General features: G+C 30.9%; 1 protein-coding gene across 1 annotated transcript; it reads right to left on the bottom strand.

The window, feature by feature from the left end:
- Nucleotides 1-444: 444 nt before the first annotated feature.
- On the bottom strand, nt 445-5,620 carry LOC122590657 (U-box domain-containing protein 33-like). Its single transcript, XM_043762834.1, has 7 exons — nt 5,294-5,620; nt 3,498-3,616; nt 3,307-3,416; nt 2,758-3,226; nt 1,974-2,504; nt 1,162-1,881; nt 445-1,060 (listed from the first exon to the last, which is right to left on the bottom strand). The coding sequence occupies exons 1-7, from the start codon at nt 5,544-5,546 to the stop codon at nt 878-880; spliced, it is 2,385 nt and encodes a 794-aa protein (XP_043618769.1). The 5' UTR covers nt 5,547-5,620; the 3' UTR covers nt 445-877.
- Nucleotides 5,621-25,327: the final 19,707 nt, after the last annotated feature.

Here is a 25,327-nt window from a genome sequence, read left to right as displayed (position 1 = left end):
CGTTTTTTTTACATTTTCTTTTTTAATTTTTGCCACATAACTTTTGTTTTTTAAACTTTCGTCAGAGAAGCTTTGGTTTTCAAGTTTAAGTTTCATAACTTTTGTACTTTTTTCCACATAACGTCTTTTTAAGTCTCGCTCCGAAAGTTTTCTTTTATTTACTTTTTACCACATAAGTTTTGGTTTCTAAATTTTGTTATCAAAGTTACATTTTCTTTACTTTTGACCATGACTTTTATTTTCTTAACTTTTCCCACAAAATATTATTTTTCGACTTAATGTTTTTTAACTTTTGTTAAGAGAGTTTTGTTTTTCTCGACGGCAACGCCCGGATAGAAATACATGTGTTAAACCAATTTTGATATTGGGCCGCTTTTTTTTTGACAAGTTTTATTCCACATTACTACATTAGGTTGAGATTTGTCATTTTATCAGCTCACCAAGTTTGATTCCATTGACCATTTGACTTTAATGTAAGCAAAAATACAGAACACATATACATTCATTATGTTAACACTTATATAAATAATTTGTACTGTACAGATTCTTAATGTAAACAGAGAGGTAAGATGTAAAATCTTACGCTCTGATATGCTCCAGCTTCTCCTGGGAATTATGTCCTGTTCGAACAAAAATCGGCTCCTAAGAGAAAAGTGTTTGATGCCTGAACCTAAAGCTCCATTTCCATTCAAGAGCAATCTTGCCACTCTGTATTACGGGAAGTCCAGCCATCAATAACACGGATTGAAAGACCGAGGAAATGCTCCATCTTTTATTACCTTTACCATGTACAAATGTGTTTGAGCTAACTGCCTCTTTTGAACTATTGTGTTTTCTATGTTCTATAATGGTACATGCAATAAGAAGTCAAGTATAGTCAAGGATTGCACAGCCAGTCTTGAATTGCAGCCCGAATAGAATGATTTGGAGTAAGATCCAAGTGGCTAAGTTTTAAATTTGTCATAGGAGAAGTTTCCCGTCCATTTTTCAACCATGCACGCAACGCTTCCCCTTCATAAGTGAAACCATCGGCCGCCAACTGAGGATCATGCATGATCTCCTAGAAAAAAAAAGTGGCCATTAATCCTGCAACTTTTAGTAAACTTGAAAGCACTTCATAAATTAGTTCAGTATATTTAGTTACAAATGATTGGAACTCACCTGTAAAATGGGACATAAAAAGAATGATGGCACTCGGCGCTCTTCAAGAAAAAACAACTGCTCAAGTTCCTTAACCAAAACTGGTGAGATCACCGGCCTGTCTCTAGGGTCAGACTCACAGCATTGCAAGCCCAAGTCTGCTAACCGCTTAGCCACAAAACCAGGCCATTCACCAGCTGATGCATCCAAAACTGATGCTAAATTAGAATCTGAAACGGCCTTTCTAACTTCATTAGCTAACCCAGCCGACTGACTATGTGTGAGTAGCCACAAGATGATCATCCCAAAAGAATAAACATCAGATTTGGTAGTCAAGTTTCCAGTTTGAAGCAACTCCGGTTCAGTAAACGAGAAGGGTCCATTTGGTTCGGAATACTGACGGAAACTGCGACAACGGTATGTTTCTTCATTGACCAATTTAGAGAATCTGAAATTGCATAGTTTACAGTGCAGTTCGGAATCAAGAACAATGTTTTCCGGTTTTAAATTGCCATGTAGAATCGCTTTTGGCTTGGAAGTGTGTAAGAACAAAATGGCATTTGCTATTTCGGAAATGATTCGAGTTCGGGTTTTCCAGGACATGAAATGATTGTTGGTTTTATTAGAAAAGTGGTTTTCCAAGCTACACGGTATGTACTCGTAAACAAGGGCATAGGCTTCCGAACATGTGCCGATTAAACTCAAGATATGCTTATGCTGCAGTCTCCCGATCACTTCAACCTGCAAACAACGAAATTCAACTAAGCATGATGTGTGTGTGTGTGTGTGTGTGTGTGTGAGAGAGAGAGAGAGAGAGAGAGAGAAAGAATAACCTCTAGTTGGAACTCTGATTGTGCTTCCATATTATTTGGATGTAGTATCTTTATCATAACTGTCCTAGTCGACATTTCGCCTTTATAAAACGAACAGCCATGACTTTCACATTTAATTTTAAAGCTCTCGGAGAAATTGCAGGTTGCAGTTTCCAAATCCAACAATGAAAACTCCATTAATCTCTCTGTCGTATGAGATATTGCTTTGGGTTGTCCACGAGCTTTCCACCTATCGAGCCAATTTGCAGCTTCAAAGCGTTGTCTTTGAACTGTTAGTTTTTCGACCTTTAAAGTTGCAATTGATGCTAAGATAAGTTTTAATTCTTCGGCAGATTCTTCACGTCTACGATTTGATTCTCGAAGCTGACTCTCTAAGACGGCTATGTTTCTCATTGCCTTTTGCAGCTCTTTTGATGTTAATTCTTTTCGTTCCATGAGTTGTTCATACTCTTTTTTTGCAACGTTTAGTGTATCTTCAGCTACTTCTTTTAGTTGAACTTCTTTAGCATGAGCAGATTCATAAGCCTTTACCTAAACAATTCAAAGGAAAAGCTGACTTTTAAAGTCAAATCAATTATGTCTCAATTTAGAAATGTTGGTAATATTTTGCCTTAATCTTAATAAAATATTGTTCTATCTCTAGTACTCTGTATTTATTAAGTTTACACTCGTCATTTCCATGAAGACAACTGAAAAAATCATTTCACGTTTAATTTCAAGAGTAGTTCATCTGATTTCATAAGTAAAAATGTTAATGTATAGATGATGTGGGATAATACTCTACCTTGTTATGTGCCTCAATAGCTTGTGCTTCGAACCTTTTCCGCTTTAGAAGCTCTTGAAATGCTTCATTCCTGGATGCTTTGGCTTCCATGTTAATTTCTTCAAGCTGTTTGTATAAGCTTTCTTCTTCAGATCTCAGATCAAGTTCACAAGATGATGAGTACCCAGAATCTGAAGACGTATTTGACTGTGACCTCCTCACCATGCTTGTACTTCCACCAATGAAACTTGTGCTTGAGTTAGATCGATGGTAAACTTGTAATTCCCTTTCAGTGTTGGGGTAGCGTAAAGATTGAGATCTTGAAGCATTGGAATCTTGAAATATCAATGGTGGTAAAGAATCATATTCCTCAGCAGGTTCTTTAGTGTAAAGAAGTTGACCTTTGTTTACAAACCAAATTTGACAATATGGAGGTGCATTTTTGGCAGCATAACTTGATTTGCTAGTGTTTTTCTTCACCTTCATCCAACTATATACGATTTAATATGTCTAGTTTTGAATATCAGACTTAATATTTTTTAATATTTCAAGAAACCATAGAACACTTACGTCTCTGGTAAAGCTCCCATAACAAGCTTTTGTATGCTATATTCGTTAATCAAATTCACAATTCCTTTACGAACTTGGTCATTTTCGGTAGTCACGACGCAAGCTTTAACCTACACATAAAAAGTTCGTACTCATAAGTAATAAAAAAAACAAAATCTACAAACTACGGATATTTCAGAAGGAATAAACACCTTTGAACGAGTGCAAAGGTCAAGGTAATCAAGCAGAAGCTTCTGCATTTCTTCTTTCTCCTTTCTTCTATATTCATACACGACCTCAGGGTTAGCTTTAGTCACAGGTAGTTTTCCCACTGCATTAAAAAAAACATACATCAAATAAAATGTTTTAAATTCCTTTTTATCATATTTTGTTGTAATTGATCTTTATTATTTTACCATGTTAATAGAAAACTTCTTATTTGCTGAGATGAATTAAAAACAATATATGTGTAAGTAGATATGACTATATGAGTTATTAGCATCTTTAGATGATTATATCTGATATTCCATGTTCAACAACCAACGTACTTGGGAAGAATGCAAGAAAACACTTCAGTTGGTGAGATGTAATGACAAAGACACCTTAGTGTGTGTGTCAATTAGAGGGTGTAGTTCCCCCTTATTCTATTATGTTGATTGTTAAGTACAATGAGTTAAAACTATCTAGTTTTTAGGATTATGTAATTCAAAGATTGATATATAGCTTCGGTTAACAAGAGTCCTTTCCTACGGAACACTACAGTTTGACTTTCAAAGATAAAGACTATACACAAAGAGGATTTAATGCCAAATTTACAGCTAAAGTGTATCAACTTTGACCCTGAAAAATAGTTAGTTTGACCTCCAATATCAAAGTATTAAACTACTACTAAGGGGGTGTTTGGGATTGCTTATTCATAAGCACTTATATGCTGGAGATAACCATGTACTTATACAAACGACACTTATTCCTTATTGAATAAGCAGAAAAACAGTTTTTCAAAGAGCATTTGTTAATCCTTACTTTCTTAAAAAAAAAAAGCAGAAAATAAGCATTCCCAAACACCCCTAAGATTTAACTCTCATGCATGGGTATAATTAAGAAGCAGAACTAAAGTTCTCTAGCACCAAAAAACACTAGTTACTCCTACAATCCCAACTTAATCAAGCAACTTGTTATCTAAATATGTAGCAATGTAATCCACAACATCTAAGAAAGGTTTGATATAACTAATCAATTTTCCTATATGAAATACAGTGGTAGTATTACAAATCAGTAATCAGGAAGAGAAAAAATAACTGTACATATATAAATGATAAATGGTTTAGTCATTCTACTTATTTTTGAGTGATAAGATCCAAATTTTAGTAGTACATGTTTTTAGGGTGATGATAAATACACCATAGGTTTTGATTATATTACCACACAATACAACTACTACAACAATATGTAAAAGTGGTTGTTGCATTAGTATGGTAGATCTATTAAAATGTATGGTACTAGTATCATTTCCCATGTTTTTACCACATGTTATGGTTCCCAATACCGTCTTGAGGAGGTTGAAATGTAGTCAGCCTTACCCCAATCTAAGGTAAAAAATTACCTCCAACCTTGCAAGGGGTAAGTATGAAACCATGACTTCTGTCTCTAGAGACAAGACTCTTAGTCTCTTAACCACTTAATCCAAGCCTTGCTAGTTTGCATATGTTTTTACCACTTAGTTTTTCTTTTGAATGATAAAATGTTAACTTTATTGAGTTGGTGTTTTAATCCGTTAAACCTCCACCCAACACTCAATTTAAGGGGTTCGGAAGAATCAAAACATTAATGTAAAAGTTTAAGGCCAAAGATTTTATCATTTAAAACACAGGACAAGTTAAATGGTTAAAATGTCAAAAGTTAACTAATTAGAACGTTAAGCATACTTCTATAACTTTAACAAAAGTTTCATTCAACTTGTATTAATTTAAAAAAAAAAAAAGGAAAAGGAAAAGAAAGATTGACTCACAAAGTGTAGGAATCAAGGGAGAAGGTTGATGAACATGAAGTATGCAAATTTCTCTATCTCTAAACTTTCTAAAAGTCCAATGAAACAAAGACACTGCCTTTTCAACTGACTTTCCAACTGCCACATAAACTTTATCACCGCCGACGTTTTCCGGCAAGGGAAGTATATTCCGGTCAGACCCATCTCGGAAACTCGTCGGAGAAGAAAACCCAGAACAGCCTTCGGTTGATATGGTGACAGGCAAACGCACCATTTGTATTTCTTGTTAAGCTCTGGTTGATATTCTATTTGTAATTAATTGTGTATATTGTTTGTCTATTGCTAATGGTGAATTTTTCTACAATTAGTGGAGTTTGAGGGAATTCTTTGTAATAAAGAAGGTTGACTTTTAGTTAGACTTTGACAGTGATGTATGTGAGGAGAGATAAGTGGTTTAGGTAGAACTGACTAACTGAGGGTGGATTTTTCATTTTTCTGTTTTGTTTTGAATACATTTCTTGTACGTTTTTAATTTTTTTAAATCAAGATTGTTGTGATTTTAAAGATTTAATCCATCAGTGAAACTAGAAGGAAAAACGAAGTTTGAAGACGGCGAATGCGGTGAATGACGATGATAGCCGCGAGTAGTGTAGGTGTATTTTTTTATGCAAAAGTAATTGATTTAAAAGGAGAGATATAAATTTTTTAAGAGTTGATGAATAAATTTTATAAATTATTTTATTAAAGGTATTTTTAAAACATTAGAAGTAATAAGAAAAAGGTACTTTAAGTAAAAAATTTCATTATTTGAGAACTAGGGAAAAATGGTTTGTTTTATAAACTAGTCAAGATATGTTATTTTTAACCTATTAATTTTTAAAACTTAAAGTATATATTTTCTTAATATTAGCAAGGTATCCTTGTTAGGCGGTATCTATTAAAAAAAGCAGCTAAACTATGTCTGGTGAGCGGTGGTGATGTTGATGGTAACGACATCGTGTATTTGTGACTCCGTGAGAAAAACCGTAATGGATATTAGATTAGGATTATGGATTTAAAATTTAAAAAAAGGTTTTGTTAGAAGAGGAGTGTTAATTAAATTCTAATTAGTGGAGATACTTAGTATAATTAATTATGAAGAATGATATTTTTAGGATATCAATTTAAAGATAAAGTAAAATAAGTTTTAATTGTTTTATTATATATTTAAAGTAGTATTAGCTATATTATCTATTTAATATCTATATAAAAATATGAATGAATTTGATGATACATACACAAAACAGTCAAAATCAAAACTTGACTTCCATCCACATATAAATAAGTGTCTTTTTCTTCTCTATAATTACCAAGAACTAGTCGTCTAATTAATCAAGTTGTCAAAGAAAAATAGTGCAGTAACCAAAATACATAAACAATCCGTTAGTAATTTATGGATCTTTATAGTTGTTTCTCTCTTTTTCATAAGCAAAAAAAAAAAAAAAAAAGTTATCAAAGAAATTACATAAAAACAAAAATGATCACATATATAGTACGTTTCATAGTCACCCAAACATAATTATAAAACTTTCTTTCATAAAGTACGGGAATGAGAATATCAGAATCCTAATTTCCAAACAATAGGCCTGAAGTCTTTGAAGTTTGAACTGAGTTATTATTTAGAATTTTAGGCTTGTATTAAATTAGAAAGTTTGAAACACTTTAATTAAGACCATTAAAAAAAAAAAAAACATATTTGGGCTTGGGCTCTTTTGTCTTCTAAACTTCTAAGAACAAGCAATTCACTTTCCACTGTGTGCTCAGCATTTATGATGACCACCTAGTAAGCCCACTCCATATGATCTGGTCCAGCTTGTAATTTGAGTCCACTTATGAATTTTGATGCTATTTAGGTTCATGAAATTATGAAAATCGCTTCTTATATAAGCTGAATAAGAAAGTTCTTTTGACAAACAATAAATAAACACATGTTTACTCTATAATACACAAATGATTAGGCATCTAATATATCTGGAAGAATAAACTGTAAGTTGTAACAATGCCGGTATAAGATATAATAATTGGTTTGAAAACACGTTCTATATATCGATGGGTTTAATAAGATTGTAAGCATATATAGTATTATTATTAGTCAAAATTATTTCAAATTTTTTTCAAAATAATATACATTGAATAGCTCATGAATATGGAATAGACAAAGATACCACCAGCCGTACTAAATTTACTGTAAATGTGGATAAGATAGTATACAATATATAATATGTTATAAAGTTTATACAGTATGATAGTATATTAAAATTAGTGATTAGTGATATCAATATGGAATCACCATATATATATATTGGTAGCCTTTTAGAGGCTACCCAATGCCAGTGACTCATCCCTTAATGACTAGCGATAAGCGTCCATTTTGTGATAAAAACCTCTAGTGAAAGACTTCATTTCTATGCCTAAATGAGTTAATATTTCGGAACCCTTGGTACTTAATGAAATGTAAGTTTATGCAGGTTCATGGAAGATGCAAGAGAGGGTAAATGGCATCAAGTAACTCAAGAAGGAAGCCTATGAAGATTACAAGACACAAGGAAGTGATTCGGAGCTGAACGAAGACACGAGAGGTGCAGCAGGAGCCACCAGCGCCGCTGGTACACCACCAGTGTCGCTGGCCCAGTAAAGCCCATAACCAGCGCCGCTGGTGAGCCCACCAGCGTGGCTGGTCAGTCTAATTCAGCAGCTGACTTTCACCTCTATATAAGTCGAACTAACTCTCAAAACCCTAAAGAGAGAGCCGATTCAGCAGCCCTAGCCGCCCAGCAACACCCCTAGGTCGATCCTGCAAATTTCCAGAAGGTTTTGGAGCCTCTAACACCTTCCGATCTTCATCCCCGGTCTAGATCTAGCTTTTCTATTTCTCTTATTTTGTTTGAACTATGTCTTTCATATTTTCAGACTTTGTTATTCCATTAATAATGCTAGGCTAAGGGCTGAATACTTGTTTGGAATCGATATGATCATGTAGACATTTACTATTTTATTGTGTTTGTTAGTTTACTGTTGGAGTGTGATTTTTACTGTTCATCGTAGATCCATGTTTATTAGTAGTTCATGTTGCTATTGGTTTTATATCTGAACATGTTGATTTAATTCTGATGATTGTCTATGGTCATACACTAGGATTAACATGCTAGGTCAGAAAACAACTAGTCGGTATTTAACTGGGAGTAAAAAGTGATTCACTTGTAACCGAGGGATCCAGAACCATAGTAATTAGGGTGAATTGAACATGATGCTTGACAATACCAGACGCGATCCTTTGACTTGGAAATGAGCACTGTGGTCACCGGGGGAAATTATATCTGGTCATGGCTTAAGAGTCGGGTAACTAAAAGATGAACTAGTAACACAAACTTTAGGTCACTTAATGCTTAAACAATGAATCTAGCGAGAATTTGTTTATAGGGTAGTGTGAGTCCAGGGACAACACTAGTAACTTGGGCAAGGTGAATCTAACGAGAATCCGAGCCGTGATGAAGTTTCCAAAAGTCAATCAAACCAGTAGAATAAGTATTTGGTCGTACCATGAGATCTGAGATGTCCAAACAAGTATTTTAATTTAATTACTGTTATTTGCTATTCTTTCTTATTTTCAGATTAAGCCTCTCGCTACTAGCGGTGTGGCTTAGATTTACTTGTTAGTCGTTAATTAATTAAAATAGGAAATCGTGACAAACCCCCAACGATTAGAATTACACATAGGCTTAGATTAAGTAGTGCAACGTGTCCCTACGAACGATCCTCTAGCTTATCACTAGACTATACTACATCAACCGAGTTCGCTGCCCGTAAGTGTGGTTTTGTTTAAGTTAGTTACTTGTACAACAATATAAATTTAAAGACCCGTAAAATAAACGCACATCAATTAGTCCCTGTCAGTGACACATCAGCAAAAACTACTCTAAGGACCAATCCTCCCAAAACACACATAATACATTCATCCCTAAAGGACTAGTCTTGGACCCACCAATTATTTAATTATACCATTTTATTTAAACTTTACACTTTTAACCCTTCAAAATTATAACAAAATAAAATATACACAAATAAAAAACACTTCATTAAAAATAAAACATTACACAATTTATTAAAAAAGAGCGCACAAAAAAAAAACAAAAAAAACAAAAAAACATTACAAGGTAGTAACATTACAACATATTAGTTCTTACAACATATTATTTTTTTCATCTCACAAATTACTTTAGCAATGATAATGAAATGCTCAAAGGTGGTAATTGCACATTCAATTGCTCCAGAGCAACTTGGACCTTGTCGATATTCCCCTGCAAATAAGTAAAGTATTGATACTCAATTTCAGTACAATACCCGGTTTGTATATAACTGATTTTGTTCTCGACACCATTGTTTCTACGGACTTAGTTTTCGTATAACTGCAACAAGTTCCTCTTTGAACAATTGGTGGTCGAGGATATCAGCCATGATACTGTCATCCACTTAATCAACAGTCATTGGTGGTTTTCGGTTAGGGACATTTGATGAAGAAGCCATTATTGTTTGAGTTTCGAGAAGAAATATCTAATAAGGAGTATTTATAGGTGAACTAAAAGACGCTCCTCCAACTTTCAAAATTCAAAATATTTACACTTTTAGTCACTAAAACAACCAAAAATTCAAAAACATTTACACGTTCAGTCCCTGAACGGCTAGTCGGATTGCCACTTTATAAATACCAACCCAAAGCACAATTCAGTTTCATCACCAAATGACGTCCTTATCATCAAACAAGAATGTTCACCGACCTCGTCTAACCGAAGATGAGATGAAAACACGAATCATGGTTGATATAAAAGAGAATACCCTCCTTCAAACTGGCCTCTCTAGGGTCATGGGTTACCTACGGGAGAAAAGGCGACAATGCGAGTAACAGGTTGAGGCAATACAAGCACCATGCCGCAAGGTTTTGAAGCACGAAGAGACATATTTTTTGTTTCTGCAGGATGAGATCAAGAAGGTCAAGAGGGTGATCGATAATGTTTTTAAGGTCGGTCAGACGTTGGGTGACCAATACACTTAGGCTGAATCGTACCACGACAATTGCGGGGAAGAGAAAACCACTTGGGAAGTCAAATGAACACGACAAGTGATGGCTGGACGAAAAGCTAGGGGTGTTCGTGGTCCGGTTTTGACTAAATCTCAAACCAAACCGACATTTCCGGTTTTAAAATATATCAAACCAAACCAGACCATTTATGTTGTCAAACCAGACCAAACCAAACCATGTAAGCCGGCTCCGTTTGGCCGGGAAGATATGCATTTATATGATGTGTGCGAGATATTTTTACATAGTTAGTGAGTTACTAAAATCATACTTAAGATACCAAAAGTCTAAAATTATATGTATATTTACCAAGTTTTTAAAATCATATTTAGAATACCAAAAGTCCAAAAGATTGTTAATAATATTTTGAACATTTTACTTAAGTTTGTAAATGTTAAATAAAATACCCATAGAATATATTTAGTAAATTTAATATATATGTGAATTAAATATATTAAATATATAAAAAATATTTTGGTCCGGTCCGGTTTTGACGGTTTGTTCTTTGTTCAAACTATAACCGGACCAAAGAACCCGGTTTTTAAAAATTTAAACCGTCAAACTAGAGTTTAACAACTCAATCTGACCAAACCAATCCATGTACCCCGGTTTGGTCCGGTTTTGACGATTTCACGGTTTGATGAACACCCCTACGAAAAGCGCTTACTGTGGCTTAGGGAAAATGTCAATAAAAGATGATGACGAGTAATTGAATCGTTATTATGTATTTCGTGTTTAAATCATGTAAGGTCTTTTTTAATTATGTGTTTTCTTTTTTATTGTAATGTGTTTTGATAATAAAATGTGTTTAATTGTTACAAAAAATAGCCGTTAAGGACTAAAAGTGACGCTTTTTGGAACCTGTTTTGGTCAAAATGGCTGTTAAGGGGCTTGTTTTGCCAACTTTTCAAACTTGCAATTGTTTGTCTTCTACCTCTAAATGTAGCCGTTGCAATATTTAAAAAAAAAATAACAGGCATTCTCGCTACTCGTCCCTCAAGGAACGAATCACTCGGGCGAGACTCATGGACGAGTCCCACCCAATGGTGTGGACTCGTCCCTCGAAGGTGGACGAACCCAGAGATGAGGGCGTTGGGTAGCCTCTTATAATATATTGCTTCTCTGTTTTGTTGTATAGTTGTACTATTCTCTAAATGCATTATTTAGTTTTAGTTTTGTAAGGCAATGTTTGAATTACTACCAAGATAAAAAGATCGAAAAGGATTGTGTTTCCTTTGTTTCAAGAACTCTCTTGTTCTAATATATATCTAGCATATACAAAGAGAACAAAGAATAAGCATTCAAATTTTATGGGCTACATTAGAAATGTTCTTGCTAGTAGTAGCGCCAGTATCTATTTTATAGCTATCGTTGTTTTCGAAACTATGTGCCTATGTGGTATGGTTCAACGGTTACCCCTATCGAATTCTTTAATATTAATACTACATGTTACATTATAGGTTAACAAAATAAGTTTACTTGTGGAGAAAGAAAAGAAACCACGCAAGGAAAACAGAAAAAGGACACAAATAATACTAGTAAAAATGACATTTATCAAGATCATTGGATATTCTTGTTGTTTTTAATTTGTAGAGTTTTTTTTTTTCTTCATATTTTTGACATGCAAAGTTCTCATATCTTGCTAATCGTGTTTGTAGAAGATCTAATGTGTAGATCGAGTTTAAAGTCAACATTCACATATATTAATTAAGTTTTGTTACACATTATAATTATTAAATAGTACATGATTTAGTTAGAAAGTTGTATAAAAGGCAAAACTGCATTATGATGGGAGATGGTAACAAAATGATTTTAAGCATAAGCATGAAAGATGCACTTGATTATGTGCCCATGAGAATCTGTGTTTCGTCCCCCTTTCTAATATTTTAATGTCCCACACTACAGAGTGGATCATAGAATAGAAAAAATTAATAACGTTGCAAATATTGCCATTAGGGCTGTAAACGAACTGAACAGTTCACGAATATTTCATGAATAGTTCGGTGAGAAGTTCGTTCGTGTTCGTTTATTTAGTTAAATGAACGAACATGAACAAAGCTCTCGTTCATTTACGTTCGTGAACATTCAATGATCTGTTCGTGAACGTTTGTTCGTTTATGTTCATAAACCGTCATTCGTGAACAATATTCGTGAATAATAGTTTGTTTATGTTCGTGAACACTTGTTTGTTATGTTCATCTACAAATACAAATATCTGCTTTATATAATATATATTATTAATACCTAACTATTTAACAAAAAGTTTAATTAAAAATACTTAATTTATAAATATTTCGTTCGTTTATGTTCATCCATTAGTGTTCGTTCGTTTGTGTTCGTGAACGACTGTTCACTGTTCACGAACACAAACGAACGAACATGAACAAGTCATTTTGTTCGTTAATCTGTTCGTGAACCGTTCGTTAAGTTAAACGAACGAACACGAATAAGTTTCCGTTCGTGTTCGTTCGGTTAGTTAAAGCCCTAATTGCCATGAATTGCAATATGACCATTTCGTGAAAGGACGCATACATCAAAATTGCGATATTTTAGTGAAAAAGATAACAAATTTTAATATATATATATATATATATATATATATATATATAGGGGTGAGATATTTTGAGACCACCTCTTATTTTAGGACCAACTAGGACCATTGATTTTTGTACACCATCATCATCTACTACGATATACAAGATTTTTTTGTAAAAACACTAAGACTTTCCGGCGACCGGCCCACCAGAAAATCATGTGTAAGTTAACTTACACATGATTTTTTTGTGGGCCCGTCGTTGGAAAGTCTTAGTGTTTTTACAAAAAAGTCTTATATATCGTAGTAGATGATGATGATGGTTGTAAGCTACGAAAATCAATGGTCCTTTTTTGGACTTTTTTTAGTTGGTCTCAAATTATCTTTCCCATATATATATATATATATATATATATATATATATATTATAAGACAGTTGAACTAATGACTTATTAACTAATCAAATCGCTCAATTTCATCAGATTAACTCTCGCTTATGTCATCATTTAAATTAGCTATAATTAAAAAACTCTAATAATCATTATCCAAATATATTATTATATTAGTATTTGTATTAATTTGTAGAAACAATCTCATTAATTTATACTTTTTTTGTTTTTAATCAATAATTTACACTTTTTAGCCCTTAATACTTAATTTATATTTTATTTTTAACATCAACTTGAGGAGATTTTTTAAAAAAGTTACAAAAGGTATTTATATTTAATTTTTTAAAGTTTTAATTGTTACTCAAATCAAGAATCATAATTGTTATCAAAGAATATGAAAACAATCCTAATTGTTATCTAAATATCATAGGACATGTGATTGAAAGTAAACCTATTCGTGTTATGAGTCCGCATCATGATCAAATACATATACTTGAATGTTAAGTACATGATCACAAGTATATTTATATTTTAATTTCTAATTATCTTTAATAATAATATAAAATTATGGATATAACTGGTTTCAAAAATTTTATAATAGAGAAATTATTGTAGCATGTTCCTTGTAGAATGAATACGACAAACAATTCCATCAATATGTCTCATTCTAATAATGACAGTTTCGAACCTCTGATTATTGCACTACAACTTGCAAAATATAACACTTAAAACTGTACGTTCAAAATTATAAGTTTCTATAAGTTAAATGTATGAACATTTAATATTGATAATATCGTAAATCCCACATACAGTATTAGACATGGATCTAAAGTCTAGTATAAAACATATATGTTATAATTTTTATTGTGTTGCATTAAATTTTTACACCATATTCATGAGCTTTGAAATATACCTTATCTCTCTATCTTTAAATTTTTATTTGATGAATTAAAGCCTCTATAATTGCCACATAAATTTTGGCTTATATAGTATTTTTTTTTTCTATTACAAATATGACAAATAAATATCCAGATAAACATCATATTTAAATAAAATTCTTTAAAGATATATAAATAATTTAAACTTTTAAATATTATCATCTATATATCTATAGCGGTATTTGTGGGAAATTATGACCTTAAATCTTAGATTTAAATTTTGGTGTAAGTATTGTAACCAAAAATGGATATAAAGGTTTTTAAAAACTGAGTTTACTATATAATTAGAATTGAGTATATAAGAACATTGATATTATAGCTAGGAGGTTATCAACACAATGTGTCAGGGTAATGATGGCGACGGTGACAGGTGTTTGTGGTGATCATGACGACAAAATTAATATTTATAATTTTTACAAATTAGTTTTTCAAAATCAATTTCATGGCCTTATGAAAGAAAGCCATATGATCTATCACAAATTCAGCGATGGAGCTGGGGCAGATAGATTTGAGATTTTTAAAAAAGTGAAAAATACGGTTAAGCTGTGGTGGATTCTTTAAATTGAGAAGATATTTCATTTGATGATGTTTTTATATTTTAAATAAAAAATTGATTTAAAGACGCTAAATGAGAAGACGTCTACAAGCAGATATATTGTTTTATATTTATTAAAGTAAGTAAAAGTTATTGTTTTACTAAGTCAAATGTTTATTTATTTAAGAAACTAATTATTATCTTTTTTTTAAAGAACTAAAACAAAATTGAAACAAAAAAATTAAAAAAGTTGTCAAAATAATAAAAAGCTTAAACATTAAACATACCATTATATTTTTTAATATCACAAATTAGCTAGTGACACCGTTAGCAACAAATAAGACGTCAAAACCTAAGCGACTCCATTAGCGACTCGTTTATAGGAAGAAGCAAATTAACGAAACATTTAGAGACGAGTTCATCAAATGACGCCAATTGATGACACCATTAGCGATATATATTAGGAAGTTGCAAGATTAGCGATATTGTTAACCACATGTTTAAGAATGTCACAAAATTGCGACTTAATTTGCTACAATATTTGCGACTTCGTAAAATTGAAACTTTTGGCGACTCAATTTTTGACCTAGGTTGAGACGATGGCAACGAGGGTGTCACTAAAAAAAGTCTCTACTCAATTTTTGACCTAGGTTGAGACGATGGCAACGAGGGTGTCACTAAAAAAAGTCTCTACTCACATCGTGATATAGCGACTTTTAATTGTGAGTCGCTACCTTTGTCTCTAAATGATTGTGTTCTTCTAGTGTATGAGACATACCTAAACCTGTTTTGTTGACTCACTTGCGACTTCCGTTCCTTTTATATGGATTTTTGGTATTGGTTAAACTTTTGTGTTACTTATGGATTCTTGATATCTTAATTATTGGAATCATATGAATATTATATGATGAACACACATAGGAATTAAAGCGCAAAAAGTGTTTATGGATTAACAACTAATGAGGGTCGCCTTTGATTCTCAACAATCTCTTATCTGAAAGTGCTTCAAAATTTAACACCTTTAAAACATTTACAATGACAAAAAGCTATTTAGTTTATTACCTAATTAATTCACCATCTTCAACCTATTAAAAAGTCATTTCATTCAATGAAAAGTTTTTTTTTTAAGCTCTTTACACCACTTTAGACTGGAAAAAAACTTTTGTTCATAGGGTTGAGGATTGTCAACATTTTCATTAAAAGCTATTTACTCCAATGTCATCAACCTTTACAAAGACTTTTTCTTTCAAAAAATGTTTTTCTTTAACCTACCATTGGAGATGTCCATAGTTTAATTTTGTTGATATTTTATTGTTGATTCTGTATGGATATGTATTTTATTATGTGTATAACTTTTTACTTGAAGCTATAAGATTTTTTTATGTCATGTCATTAATTTACAATGAAAAAATTAATTACGTAAAAAGCAAAATAGTTTGGGGCAACGCACGATGTTTCACTTATTATGTTTATATCTATACATATATATATATATATATATATGAAGAGAATATGAGACTGTTATGCACCCAACTGGGTAAAAAACCCTTCACATACCACTTTAGGTTTTTCATGGGGGACAAACATTTATTCAAAATATTAAAATATTGGTATATGAAATGTTTTTCACCCAAGTTGATGCATAACAGCCCTATACTCACTTTTCTCATATATATATATATATATACACGCGAAGGATGATATATAGGTTTTCAAAATTCAAAAAAGGTGATTGCCGCTAATTTTAGACTTATCGTAATGTAAGACAAATGTTAAAATTAGTATTATGATATGTTACTATATTCTTTGATACCTCATTTTGTCTACTAGCTATTTTACTTTTAAACTTATATGTTGAAGTTTTATGATGCAATACTTCATTTACTAGTTTTTGTTTTGTTGTCGATTCTTGGTTTAAGTTATTAATGTTATCAGAGGCACTTTCACGTTAGGGTCTTAAATATCATGAATATAAAAATATATGGTAACTTTCAAATTTTAAATAACTTAATTACATGACATTCAAATTGAAGGTAAGGCAAGTAACATAGAAACAAAATAATTCAAATTCAATTTAAGGCACATGAACTAATGGATTACATGGTAAACAAACGAATAAAGAAAATTTTACATTTTGATTATCATGAAACAATTATTGATACTCATTTTTATTTACTAAATATATATTTAAATAGGCATGCATGTAAATTACAAGCTACAACTCGTGTATATATATATATATATCTATATGATTATTAAAATAGTAAAAATCTGAACGATTTTAAGGCATCCTCAACTAAAAGTTATCTTATAACATTGCCACATAGGATAAATCTTAATTATGTGGCATCTCCTCATATTTTTTAATAATATTTTTCTATTCTTAAAATAAAATTAATTTAGATATTAAAAAGTAATGACTTACCTAATTTCTAATGCTATATAGGCATTAAAATCTATTTATTTTAGCTAAAAATTTGTTTTTTTTTCCTAACCAAGATTGAAGACCACGTGTAATTAAATACATCATCGATAGCTACTTTGATTATTGAAACATGGACCTACGTATAATATAGTGTATATTAGAATTAAAAATTTTATTTATCTAACTTTTTATTTTATTAAAATAAGTATTGGGTTGTTTTTAGATTTTTATGTATGTAATTGGTTGGTTTTTTTGTTGATTTATAATCATTTGTAAAAATCGATTACCATTTTGACATTCATACAATAAGACATATTGGGACATTTTTTGAGTTTCATTGTTGCTATGTATTTTATTGGAAATATGTTATAATCTTTCTTTATAACGTATGTAGTCGAGTCCAGATTCAACTCATGTTGTTTAATGTTTTTGTTGACCGGTTTTACGATATTTTAATTAGCCGAACATCGTGCGGGTAAAAGACCTAATATATATATATATATATATATATATATATATATATATATATAGAATGCGAGTAAAGTCGGAGTAATAGAGAAAGCAAATGACCAAAAGAATACATTTAGCAATGGAGTATCTATTATTTGAAAAAAAAATGCTAAATTGATAGGAACCGTTTGATCCCATATACTGAATTGTTACCTACATAACCTCCAACAGGGATAGTGTTAAGATAATTCAATCTAAGTTGTTCCTAGAAAATGGCAACTGTTGACCAACTCTATTACGATGATTATTTGTAATATTAATATTATGTTTTGTTAGTATTTTATTTAGTTTGTGTGTAAGTGTACATATGGCAATGCTCATCCTAAAAATAGAATTTTGCCGATTACATTAGACGAGAAGATTATTTTACCCCACCTTTTACAATTGCGGATACAATGATACATCACATACTCACATGCATATGGGTAAAATCCAAGCAATCAACCTTATCATGACTACTTTTATCTTTACAAAAGTCAACTCAAGAACTATATATTTAGATAAATCGTTGAACATATGCTATACCAGTAACAAAAAATAGTGTCTCTCTTTTAATTAGAAAAGAATTGTGGAACATATAATTAAAAGAAAATAATGACATCTAACAACTATGCATAGAACACTAATAAATAATTTGGGTTAATTATTGATAAACGATATTTTATTATAAATGTACGATATGGATTATCCTTCTATTTTTTAAAATCTAAAGTCATTTTTGTAAGATTTTATATATGATATGTATGATGGTTTTTGATGGTGTACTATCGAGTTGCTTTAAGAGAGTTAGAAAGCTCGTGATATATCACATGTTCTAATATTAATTAGTCAAATGGTTACATTAGAATGCTGTTATTTAATTACAAAATAAAATAAAATAAAATAAACTAATTTTATATGTACATTATATTGTTAATTTATTATTAATGTACTTAATGCAAGACATAAGTTAATCTTATATTAATCTAAAAAAATAGATTAAGGTTTGAATTTTGATGGATTTATATATTAGATATTTTGTATAGTACTATATGCATTTTGTTGACCTAAACTCTTTGTAAGATATTTTAAATATATTTAGCTTAAATGTTAGCAAATAAACTTAGCTTAACTGGTTGATATATTTATGGTTTTTCTCACATGTTTTGAGTTTGACTCTTTAAAGTGACAAGTCTGTAAGATTTTTTTTTTTCTGAATCATATATAACGACTTATGGTCTACATCTTGTAATTTAGAATACGTGCATGGTTTCACCATTGTATGAAGAATGGTGAGATACATGTACCCTGATGTCGAATACCGACTGACTGTTCAGAAAAAAATGTATAGTACTGATATGTTAATTAAAAGAATGTGATAATTTAATTTTTCAATTTACCAATTAAAAGCGTAATTTACTTGAAAAAAAACTTTCTTATAATATATCAGTTACAACTCAACTTATTGATAATTGGACTTTTTATATAAAAAAAATCACTAAAATTCATCAAAATTTAAATAATTTAACTCAACTATCAAATTCTCGTTTCTCCTAGCTACCTTAAAATTTAATATATCTACGGCTTATTAGAATAAAAATTTCATAAAATAAAATAAATTTAAATATAATATAGATCGATACAAAATATTCACTTCTAAAAAATCATATCCAATTAAAAATGAAAAAGTTTGAAAATTTTATTGATATATGCATGTCTCAACTCTCATTACACATTATAATTTTTTTTAAAGTACCTAATTTATATTACAGGAGATTATAATCTAATACTTAATTAATGAATAAATGAAGTTATTTTACAGTTCTTTTTTTCAAAACTCTATCAATTAAAACACTTAAAATTTTTCTATGACGTCACCATGTTTTTTGAATACGAAATAAGATAATTGCATGATAAATGCTTAAATTTGAGTTAAAAAATAATCACGAATCATCTAAAAATGTAACCAGTGTATATTTTTATCTAAAGTTAAAAATTATTAACATTAATTGTAAGCTTTTTTTGGTATGAATATGTAGTGAAATCACGTGCTTCGTGCATAAAGCCTCAAATTTTGTGGATATTGTACATAAAGCTTCAATTGAAAATCTTGTTAAAAAGAAAAGGTTACACGGAGTAATTAAAAATAGAAAGTTTGAAATAAAATAATCTGGTTAAACATCTTTCAATGATGATGAAAGCATGTTTTGAATTGGGACTGTTTACATTGGATCCATCGCCGAATTAGAGGCTTTCTATGTTTGTTATGTATGTACATGCTTCCAAATCGAAATCATGCTACCCCTATTCATGTTACATACATAAATAACAAATCTATTATTCGTAAAACGACAAAATAAATTGAAATCTTATCCTCCCTAATGTACTTTAATTTAACAATGACCAAGATATAACATTAAGATAAATAATCAGAGATGACCGAAAGTCACGATAACACAAAAATAACACTAAGAAAAATAATTTGTCGAACAAATTACGTACAAAGCTATACTAATGACCCAAAAAACAGAAGGGCCCCGGTCCCCTAAAGAGATCCGCCCTTGCTGAAAATACCTCATTACTTTTGTTATGTATTTATTTTATCTAAATTCGACAGTTGATTAATATTTTGTTTTAAAAAGAAAAAATTAGCAGCTTGTATTGAGGATGGAGCCACCAAGCTAGCATGTCGAACGCTCATTGGTTGAGCGACGATAAGGACTGACAAAGTAAACCGAAACGATGCTATAAATGACAATGTAAACCGACGAGGATTAACAAATTAAGGACATGGTGAGACCGTGAGAATCTGTATATATATCACACGTCCTAGATTAAATCATGCAATGTATATAATGAATCACTAATGATTGTAGTAAATAGCAGTATAACACTACCTTCATGTTTGATCTTTTGTATTAATGTTGTTAATCTAAGTAGTAAGTGTGAGTGGGTGACCATCAAGATATACGTACGATTAATAGTCCAATAAAGTTGCATTTTGAATAACCGGATATGGGACATAACATCTTTTGAAGGGAAAGAACCGTATTTTTATTTTTGAACCTTATCTAATTGAATGTAATCTTTACACAATACATATTTAGCATATACAATAATATATGCATCAAACAGTATATTGTACAATTATTTATTATATATATTGTTGTGTATAATAAAAGTATGTTTTATAAGGATCATTTCCCAATAATCTAATAGGTCTATAACATATGAGTGGTGATCCGTGATCCGTATACACACTTTTTAACCATATCTTATTAAACATATTTTACATTAAAAATCGAATCATCACTAATAACATTTTCTAAAAAGAATATTTTTAATTCACATAAATCGGGTATTATTCAGTTATCCATTCAATTCGTATAGTATAACTCAAAAGAACATTTTTCAATTCATATAAATCTAATAACTCTTGTACTCATTTTGGGGTTCCTTTACATTGTACCAAATGTCATAGACATGATAATGTTTCTAAGTGACCCTCCCACACCATATTCTATATGATTTATTAGTAGTAGTACACCTTCAACTCTCTCCATCACCTTAAATTCCCTTGTTTTCAGAGCTTTGAGTTCTCTCTCTTATTTCTTCATTTACCCTTATAACTTGCACACATATGGGTACCTCCAATCTTGATCAAATTGTCTTGAATACACCCGACCCGAAGCTTTCCAATAGTCAAGCTCACCAATGCAGTTCACTATCATCAATACAAACTCTCAATGCACTTGAGAATGATAATCATAGTAGTCAAGAAAATGAAACTAACATCAAAGGGAATAAAAATTCAGCCTTTTGTGCCTTGAAAATCCATGTCCCGACTTTAACCGACGAATTGAGGGTCAGGAATGACTACTACAATGACCCCAAGACTCCAACATCAAAGGAACACAGAATTCCAATAACAAACACTTGCCCACCGGCTCCAAGAAAGGCTAGGAGAGTTACAATGAATGGTAAACGAAAGGCGGCTTATTTTCCAAATATTGGAGCTCCTGCTGAATTTATGGTTTATGTGGATACAATGCTTGCTTTCAATGAAGCTATCTATGTTCCGGATATCGTGGTGGGCGATTTGCTTGGCCAAGGTGACAATGCCAAGAGACTAAAGCCATTGCCAAGATCACCTGCTCACGAACTTTGAGTAGGTTTCAATATTTAAATGTTTAGTTAGTATTTTAATATAGAGATATGATAGCTTAATTAATCTTTTTCTTTTCATCAGAAGTTATCTTAACTTTTTTTTTTTCTTTCTTTCTTCTAATTATATATTAACACAGATTTTACGCATACATTAATTGATGTTGTTATATATTATCTACTTAAGCTTTGATTCTTCTTAGTTCAAGTTTTAATTTGTTATAATCCGATACAAACATATTTAAGTTTTCCTTAACTTGAATTATCGAGTTTTTCATGACTAATTATACGTATAATATATAAATCTTAATTAGAAATATAATAACAGAATACAATTTTTGAAATGTTGGTTGAAATTAAACTTTAATAATACGTATCAAATAATGATTATGAAATGAGAAAAACAAAGAAGGTATATTTTTGTGAGGATATGATGTCTTGTTATAAAAGTTCCTTGTTAAATGTCATTATTTTTGTAGCGACTCCACATTTTTACCATCATGTAATTACAGTATTTTGGTTATAATATATATTTTTTTAATTGCATTAGTTGACATATGACATATCCAAAGTGTCTCCATATATATTTATACTATATTATAAAGAAAATAACTTTTTATTTTTGAAAATGTTAAAAAATATATGATATTTTCACTTAAAACTCCTCATAATATTTTTACTTACACTATTTTTTTAACATTAAAGATTAAATTACACTATTAATCCTTTATTTTTTAAAATATTTCATTAACCCTTCAGATTAATTACTTTTACATGAATTATCCACCACCACGGCCACCGCCGCGTTGCACGGATAACGTGTTATTAATTATAAATAAGTGTCTTCATTTATTAGAGACAACAAAATTACTTGTCTTTCTAAACTCGACATTTTAAAATAATCATCCCAAGAAAATCTTAGTAGATCTGTTTAACAAAAACATGTATGATTTTCACACTTTATGCAATACATAAAAATATATACTTTTACGGAGTATTATCTAAAAATCGACCGGATAATTAATAATATATCATGATTTTTGGTTTTTTTGCATAGTAAACCAATAAAACCATTTACACTACTTATACATATGTTAATTTATCTATATATAACTTTATAAAATATATAATTAATATGAATTTGTCTTGATTATTGGATTAGTAAGAACAACAATATTACTATCTATTTTATGATTTCTATATAAATTTGATTTAAACAAGTATTTAAATCGTTTGTGAAACCAACCATCATGTATCGTGCAAGTATGATTTCTTAGTATATACATTATAACATGTAATATTACGGAGTAATAGCCAAAGAAATCCACAATTTTTGGTATATTGTGTGCATACTTTCGAAATAATAAGTTATTTGTATCTCTAGAAAGGTTTATAGGTTTGAACCTAGCTAGCTAGCTAGCTAGCTAGTTCTAACAAGCACACATTAATGAACCTTTCATTTTTCACTTGGACCGGCTCATATATGTTATAGTCTTACAAAGGACCGGGTCATATATGGTGGTTTTGCAAAGCACTCAAATACCTATGATGCTCTTAATTAATTAATGCTAATGTAAAAGATGGCAGATTGGAAGGGGCCACAATTTGGTTCGCATGGCTGCCGGCCATCTACATGCATATCATTTATATCAGTATTCCTGCAATATCGGATACCATTTTTCATCAATTTTATTTGCTAGGATTTCATTGTTGGGATTTCATGATATATCGCATGAGATTGTTGGCATTGGACTTGTCATTATGTCTCAAGTTACCAAATACATATGTTAATCTTCATCTATACTTCTATATCGATCTAACTAATTAATATATAAAAAAATCAACGCCCATATAAAAATTTAGATTTCAATTTAGAACATACGAAATAACCATTTTATTGTTAAAAAAACTAATTTACATCACTAGTATTTTATTTTTTAAAATTTTTTCATTACCTCCTTCGGATCAATTACATTTAAATTAATTAACCAAATCACTCACTATCGCCGCCGCCACCGGTAGCCATCATTCCCACCAGTCGTTGTCACCTTCACACTGCCAACCAGCATCGTTGTCGCATTGCGCGGATACCACGTATTTTAAAAATGTATACTTCTATATATACCACTATATAAAAATTTTAACCCTACGTCAAAAAGTTAGATTTTTGTGATATGGTAGTATATGCAACATGATTTTTATACTCTTAATGAATTAATTTACATAATCAGTCGTCTCTTATATTTTAAAATATCTTCAGTACTCCATTTGATTCAATTACCTATATATCAATTATATACAACACTCGTCGATATCCCCACCTCCGGCCACCACCAGTCGTCGTCATCACCACCATTCGCCACTATTACTACACCGCCGCCACCGCACTACATTTAGTACAACATAAGTGCCATTTAGTGATTGTACAATTGTACAGTAGTTATTCACTAGTAATATAAGTATATAATTCTATTTTCTAAATTCTTATGTACACATAACAACTAACAAGTGTATGATAGTGTATAACAAATATATGAATAATTACTTTGAGATACATGAGATTTCAATGAGAATTTGACTAGATAGTATATATCAGAGGTGAATTAAAAAAACACATTAGCAAAATCAATCAACTCTTTATATAAATATCAGATCCTACGTGTCTTTGTGACTTGGATTAGCAAAATCAATCATATACGATGTGTATTCGAACATATATGTATCGCATTCCAAATAGTGGTGGACATTTTAATTTTCGTGCTTCCTAAGTTTAAAGCTTATTTAGAGTCAAAATCTTAATCTTAATGATAATATATAGTGTCTTTCGAATAACAGTCTTATGCATAAAAATAGTCTTATGCATAAAAATGATTATATTTTTATCATAAGATTCAAATGTTGGATTTTTAATATAGAATGTTACAAATTCTATATGCACGACAATATCCCGAACTCTAGTTATCATTTTTCTAAAACTTATGTTGTAGAATATAACTTGTACAAGCAAGTATTTAGTAACGGCTCAACCTCCATAGCATGGCTGTGACGGCTAAGACGTCGGCCGACTGACCTTCCTTCGTGCATAACATACCTTGCCACCCTCGTCACTTGAGCGGTGTGGCGATATATGTTATAAATCAACTATCTTATTATTTTTCATATCCGTTATATTCAAAATAATAATTCAATATGATATTTCAAGACAGTACTATACATTAATTTTGCCAAAGTGTGACACTATTGTACGAGTTTAAAAATGGGCGGACGGCAACGCCAATTTCGTCTCCTTTTGTGTTTTTAATTCCACACAACCTTTAATTTTGTTAGATCTTGTTTGGATTTACGTATATGTTGAAAACGCAATACTTAAATTATACATTAGTCCATAAGTTTCTAGATTAAGAATTTGAATCCAAAACAGTTTTGGTTGCCAAATAAATGGGCGATTGAAATCTTATGGACTTAGGTT

Source organism: Erigeron canadensis, chromosome 3, assembly GCF_010389155.1.
Source record: "Erigeron canadensis isolate Cc75 chromosome 3, C_canadensis_v1, whole genome shotgun sequence".
Taxonomy (NCBI): Eukaryota; Viridiplantae; Streptophyta; class Magnoliopsida; order Asterales; family Asteraceae; genus Erigeron; species Erigeron canadensis.
Note: the sequence above shows the minus strand (reverse complement) of the source record. Positions and strands in the feature narration are given on the sequence as shown.